The sequence below is a fragment of the Triticum aestivum genome, chromosome 3B (genome assembly GCF_018294505.1).
Source record: "Triticum aestivum cultivar Chinese Spring chromosome 3B, IWGSC CS RefSeq v2.1, whole genome shotgun sequence".
Classification (NCBI taxonomy): Eukaryota; Viridiplantae; Streptophyta; class Magnoliopsida; order Poales; family Poaceae; genus Triticum; species Triticum aestivum.
In genome coordinates, this window is record NC_057801.1 from 211753754 (window position 1) to 211760078 (window position 6325).

At 46.3% G+C, this 6325-nt stretch overlaps 1 protein-coding gene across 3 annotated transcripts; it reads left to right on the plus strand.

The window, feature by feature from the left end:
- Positions 1–631: 631 nt before the first annotated feature.
- LOC123065236 (uncharacterized) lies at positions 632–1715 on the plus strand. Of its 3 annotated transcripts, none has more exons than XM_044488577.1 (4): positions 632–680; positions 774–900; positions 990–1081; positions 1314–1715. In XM_044488577.1, the coding sequence occupies exons 2-4, from the start codon at positions 820–822 to the stop codon at positions 1504–1506; spliced, it is 366 nt and encodes a 121-aa protein (XP_044344512.1). In that variant the 5' UTR covers positions 632–680; positions 774–819; the 3' UTR covers positions 1507–1715. The 3 variants fall into 3 exon arrangements, with proteins under 3 accessions (XP_044344512.1, XP_044344513.1, XP_044344514.1); XM_044488578.1 differs by having other exon boundaries at positions 634–697; XM_044488579.1 differs by having other exon boundaries at positions 639–697; positions 779–900.
- The last annotated feature ends 4610 nt before the right edge of the window (positions 1716–6325 follow it).

The following is a 6325-nucleotide window of genomic DNA, read 5'->3' on the forward strand; positions in this document are numbered from 1 at the left end:
ATCGGACGATGGCGACGTTTCGACGTCGTTCTCCCTCCTGGGGGCATCGTTTTGGAGCAAGTGTTGACTGGAGGGGACAAGACGAGGAGCGGCGTGGCATCTGGCACGTCCACATCAGCGGGTCTCAGCGGCATGGAGCAGCGGGGGTCTCGCCGGTGGGCGTGTGATGATGGACGAGCGCAGGATGGCGGCGCTGTCTGGCGTCGTGGTGGCGTCGATGGCAGAGAGGCCTAGCACGGTTCATGCAACAGTACAACTTTGAAGATGGATTGATGGTACGTGGCTGCGGCGGCCTCATACCCGGCAGGGGGGCTGGTTGAAGAGCACGCCGGACTGGTGGGTGCCCATACCCGGAAGAAGTCCTGGGTGGGACCTCAGGTCTCAAATGTTAGGTTTGGCTGCGAGGTCTGTTTGGTATTAGGCGCAGACCATCAGCACCCCTTCATCAGTTAGATAGGAGTAGCGACAGAGGTTGTGAAGATGGTGGCTTTGGTCTTACTGTTGTACAACTTTGTAAGTCTTGTGTTATAATCAATAAAGTGGCCGTATGCATCGTCCAGATGCAGAGGCCGGGGGTATTCCTCCTTTTCGAAAAAAAATAAAGATTGCCTTTGCGCGTTTTTGCGCCATGGGAAAAAACCCTGTCCGTCTCTGACACGGGGCCTCTGGTTTCGGATCGGGTACGATTCTCGTTTGGGTTCGTAGTCGGAGCCTTTTCCCAGTTATATCATGTGCGCTTCAGTAGTATTCGATCTCATTAACGATTTCCGCAGATTAGGTTTCTCGAACAAACCCCAATCGATTGTGGCGAGTTGCGACATGGCGACGATCGCGTTCCGACTCCTCTCTCGCCGGACTCTCACCAGCGCCATAGGCAAGGCCGCCGAGCACCTTCCTCAGGTCAATTCATTCAATCCCGTCTCTCATCATCATCTTTTTTCAGTATTTCATTCCGAATTGACACTCAAAAGCTACGGGGTCTGTGGCAGGGTCGTTGGTCGTGGCGGTCCTATCTGATTGGCTTCGACGACACGGCGATGGCCGAGGCCAAAAGGCGATTAGGCCACGCGTCGTACATGAAGTAAGTACTACTACTAACAACCGATTTGCAGGCTTGCAGCCACGAGATACTTCCTCCGTCCCAAAATTCTTGTCTTATATTTTTCTAGATACGAATGTATTTAATACTAAAACTTGACTTGATACATCCGTATTTACACAAATCTAAGACAAAATTTTTGAGATGAAGGGAGTACTACCAGCTCACTAATCGCCACTAATCCCCGTCCCGTGTGTGTTCGTCTGCGCTGCAGGCTGCTGGAGAAAGAGCAGGCAGCTGTCGACCGGACCCTCGGCCGCTTGGTTTTTGGGTCGGCCGTGGTTTCCTTCGGATTGCTTCTTGCCAAGATTATCCTCCTCCCCCGGCAAGCGGACGTACTACCACCCCTACTTCAGACGGGGTGTAGGGAAGAGATCCCGGTTTTATTTGGATATATGAACGAGTAACATGCTTTTCGGATGCAAATAAGATGGGTGTAATTCCTTTTTGATGTAGCTCACCATTCATGCCGAATGATAAGATGGGTGTAATTCCTTTTTGATGTACCTCATCATTCAGCCAAATGATAAGATGGGTGTAATTCTGATAATGTATTCAACTGTCCATATATACTACTATCTCTGTAACTTTTTTATAAGACGTTTTTCTCTTAGAATCTTCATAAGACGTTTTTAGAGTTTATGACACTGTCAAAAAACGTCTTGTACTCATTTGGCTTGGTATGTGGGGAGATGACTTGACCAGTCAAAATCGTGAACCAAATTTAAAATTGAACACCTCACTTGAATGAGAGAACTCCTTGGAAAATTGTTGATCAGGTCAAAATTGAGAACCAAATCCAAACGCAATGTCCTCAATTGAATGAGAGGCCTTCACCCTCTAGGGAGCTTATAGTGATACTAGAAGTCTTAGGGTTGTACATGTTCTATTTTTATGTGGTGATTGTTTTTAAATTGTGAAAAATATTTACGTGCTAGTTGGTATGGCGTGTGGGTAAACAATGGAGTGTGTTCCTTTTATCAGAGATGCTACACCTATGGATGGACTTTACGAAATCATGGTTATGGATGGATGTGTCAATTTTTTTTCAAGAAAATGATGTGTCAATTTATGGTTGGAGATTAGGGGAAGAGTGGCTCAACAGTGAAAATCAGGAAAGTGATTGGTGGGAGAATGTTTGGTATCACCAATCCGTAGTGAATCATCTGTGAGTGTGTCATTTTTCTTTTTCTGTTGTGGTGTTTGGGTGGGTCTTTTTGACCGTGTGATTGGAAGGCATCTTTTATAATTAATACAAATACATGAGAAAATTACCTATGTTCACCGCATGTGTTATGCTCATGCTAAAAGAGTCACAGGGGGCACTTTCTTTTTGTCAATAAAGGCCCACACCACCCAGGCACTTACCAAGGGATCCATTCATCGAGAGATCCCACCACGAAGCCCGAGTCAATGACCCAATCAATCATGTAAATAATCCAATTTGAAGACCTAAGTTAAATGAGGGAGCTTTAATATTAGAGAGTTTAATGGATTTAGAGATTTTCATTGCCACAACCAAGGATCGATCGAGTCAAAATCAAGGATTTAACATTGTACTCCCTCCGCCCTAAAATGTAAGACTTTTTTTGACACTAGTGTAGTAGCAAAAAATATCTTACATTATGGGACGGAGGGAGTATATCTCAATCGAATGGGAGATCTTCAAAATTATTGAGCATACTGTATTAGAAAATGAATGAGAGAGCTCCTTGTGAAATTGTTGACTCAGTCAAAATTAGATGACCCAATTCCATATTGTAGTCCTCAATTCATTTTGAGGCCTTAAAAACTAGGGAACATAGTTTATAGTACTAGGGTTTCCCCTTATATCTCCTCTTGAGGTTGTGCCATCGGTGCTACCCTTTTGAAGGTTCCACAACTAGACGGAAAATGATCAATCCCATTGCACAAGAGGCATGTAATCTCTTCCGCGGGGTGATCCTGCTTTAGGTTTCCTTCCATTCCTAAGGTGCGATTATCCAAGATCTTCCCAAGTTCCTCCTTGTTCTTGTCGGGGTGTTCCTCCTCTACCCTTGGTGCGGCTCTTATCAGTCGAGTCTGGACTTCATGGAAATCGAAGCGGAAAATCGTTCATGTCATTTCCCAAATGGAATGACTTGTTTTGTCTCGGTCCCACCATTCTCCGGTAGGCCCTTCTAACAGAAGTGTGGCAAATCTCACCTTCTCAGAGTATGTGCAAGCAATGGTCTCCAATTTTTTTCTCACAATCTGTAGCCAATCATCGACCTCCATGGTCTTCGTGGCACTAAAAAATCTAGGCAGTCTCATCTCCATGAAGCTCATGAATGCATCCTTTAGGGGGTTGGTGCTTGTTTCTTACTCAGGTGCTTGATCCAGGTCTCCAGTTGATAGCTTATCAAGGTTTGTCCCTACGCCACTTGTTCCATCAATGTGGGGACACCGGGAGCTGACCAGTTGTTGGTATGGTCTTTGGTTTCGCAAATTCTCTGGACCATCTGGTTGCGGTCTACTCATGGTCCATGGTTTCGGGTTTAGGTTGGGGACGAGGGAATAGTCGAGATAGATAGATACCCTTATACTAACTTCTACTAATTATAGCCTCATATGGTTGTTAGTATAACACATAGGTAACGTTCACACTTCACACATGAAACACGTAATCAAGACTTCATTCAATTTATAAGCAATAAGGTTCCAAGAAAATCCTAAGTAAGGTCATACCGCATCCGTTATGATCTCATCCTACTGCTATTACATCACCACGTCAGATTGACATAGTAGTGGTATGTGTGAAACGTTCTACTTCAGATTAACATAGTAGTGGTGGTTAAATCTATCACAGTTTCGGTATCCAACTCCTTCAATTGGCTTCCTTCTTGAAGCGGTTCTTGTACTTCTCCCTTGCAAGTTCTTCCTAGACAGTCTTCAACTCTCTTCTTCTATCTTGTGGAGGTGCTCCTGAGTGCAGTGCAATCTAACTATTCTTCCCATGCAGCATCTCGTCCAGCGTCGAAGAATGTAGCTTGGAGTGTCGGGTTGGTGATTACTTGAAGTCCTCTAGCCTCATTGTTGTCCCATGGTTGGCGTACATGTGTAGTTACACTAACCAAGAGTTCCTTCCTTCATGTCAGACTAGGAATCCTCTGTAACTGCTTCTCCATACAGTCCCATGCCTAACATGACACCCTTCAATGCTTTTGGAAATTTGATGTCTCCCTTCAAGATCATGCTAAGCATTGACTTCTCCTCGTCTAGTTCCATGAAAGTGGCCATCTACATTTTGAAGGGGAGAGGGTTAGAAATGAAGAGGTAATAAGATACAAGACCAAAGGATAAACTTAGTGAAGTCTAAAATATGTTTTGTCCCTATTGTCTTTCCATCTCCTAGGGTCATGTCCTATAGACAACATGTACTCTGATAACATATGTCGCAAACCAGTACCGGGAGGGCCCCCGAATATATGTGCTTACTGTCTTAGTCCCTGGATCAATAACTGACACTCACAGTCTGTGATGCCCCCGATTCGACCGTACACTAATCATACACGCAAATGTGTATGATCAAGATCAGGGACTCATGGTAAGATATCACAACACAACTCTAGACACAAAATAAAATAATACAAGCTTTATATTACAAGCCAGGGGCCTCGAGGGCTCGAATACAAAAGCTTGATACACAAGAGCAACAATATCTGAAAACGGACATAAGTTAAACAAGGATGCCTTAAGAAGTCTAGCACAAAAGCAACATGATCGAAGAGGCAAGGCCTCCTGCCTGGGACCTCCTAACTACTCCTGGTCGTCGTCGGACTCCACGCAGCAGTATCCGTCGGCGGTGGCATCTGGCTCTAGGGATCCACCATCTGGTTGCGTCAACCAGAAAGAAGAAACAAGGGGAAAAGGGGGTAGCAAAACAACCGTGAGTACTCATCCAAAGTACTCGCAAGCATCAGATCTATACTAAGTATGCATTGGTATCAAATGGAAGGTTTGTATTTATGGACTGAACTACAGAATGCCAGAATAGAGGGGGAAGGCCTAGCCTATCAAAGACTAGCATCTTCAAGTAGCTCCAAGCATCTTGCAGCATGTAGAAGAGTAAAGAATAGCATTTTAATTAACAAGTATGTTGTAACATTAACGCCCAAAGATCCTTCCTCGACTCCCTATGAGAAAGCAATCCCGGAGCCGCATATCCATCACATATCTCAAGTATCCATTTCTAGTTATATAAGATCAGGATATAAGGTTGAACTTTTGTTACCGTGGACACGGCTATTAATAGATAATCTTCCCTGCAGGGGTGCACCAAATTTTCCAACATGCTTGATTACTCTGGCCGGACACACTTTTCTGGGTCAATGCCTGGCCTCGAAAGATCAACACGTCGCAGCCCTACCTAGGCTCAGCAGAGAGGTCCCCGCCGGTCTACATCCTAAGCGCTCTGGGGTCTTGGGCCCATCGCCCGTTGCACTCCGGGTCGTTGTGCGCAGGGTGAATAACAACACCGCCTTGGATGGCCAGCACGACCCGACCATGCCGCACTGCTGAAATGGACGTCTGACAAAGCTTCGGCTGATACTGCAACGTCAAGGCCCATAACTATTCTTGCGTGGTAGTTAGTGCGTAAAGGCCAGAGGCCAACTCAGAACAAATACCCAAACCTGTTAGTGCATTCGGGGCTCGCGGAGAAGAGCAGAGACTGACGATAATGTTGTTGGGGAACATAGCAATAATTCAAAATTTTCCTATGTGTCACCAAGATCAATCTAGGAGATACTAGCAACGAGAGAGAGAGAGGGAGTGCATCTTCATACCCTTGAAGATCGCTAAGCGGAAGCGTTACTAGAACGCGGTTGATGGAGTCGTACTCGCGGCGATTCAAATCGCGGAAGATCCGATCTAGCGCCGAACGAACGGCGCCTCCGTGTTCAACACACGTACAGCCCGGGGACGTCTCCTCCTTCTTGATCCAGCAAGGAGAGAGGAGAAGTTGAGGGAGAACTCCGATAGCACGACGGCAAGGTGGTGGTGGAGCTCGTGGTTCTCCAGCAGGGCTTCGCCAAGTACTACAGAGGAGGAGGAGGTGTTGGAGGAGGGAGGGGCTGTGCCAGGGGAAGGGTGTGGCTGCCCTCCCACCCCCTCACTATATAAGGGGAGAGGGGGCGCCCCCTCTAGATAGATCTAGAGGAGGGGCGGCGGCCAGGGGAGACCCTAGATGGGTTTGGGCGCCCCCAC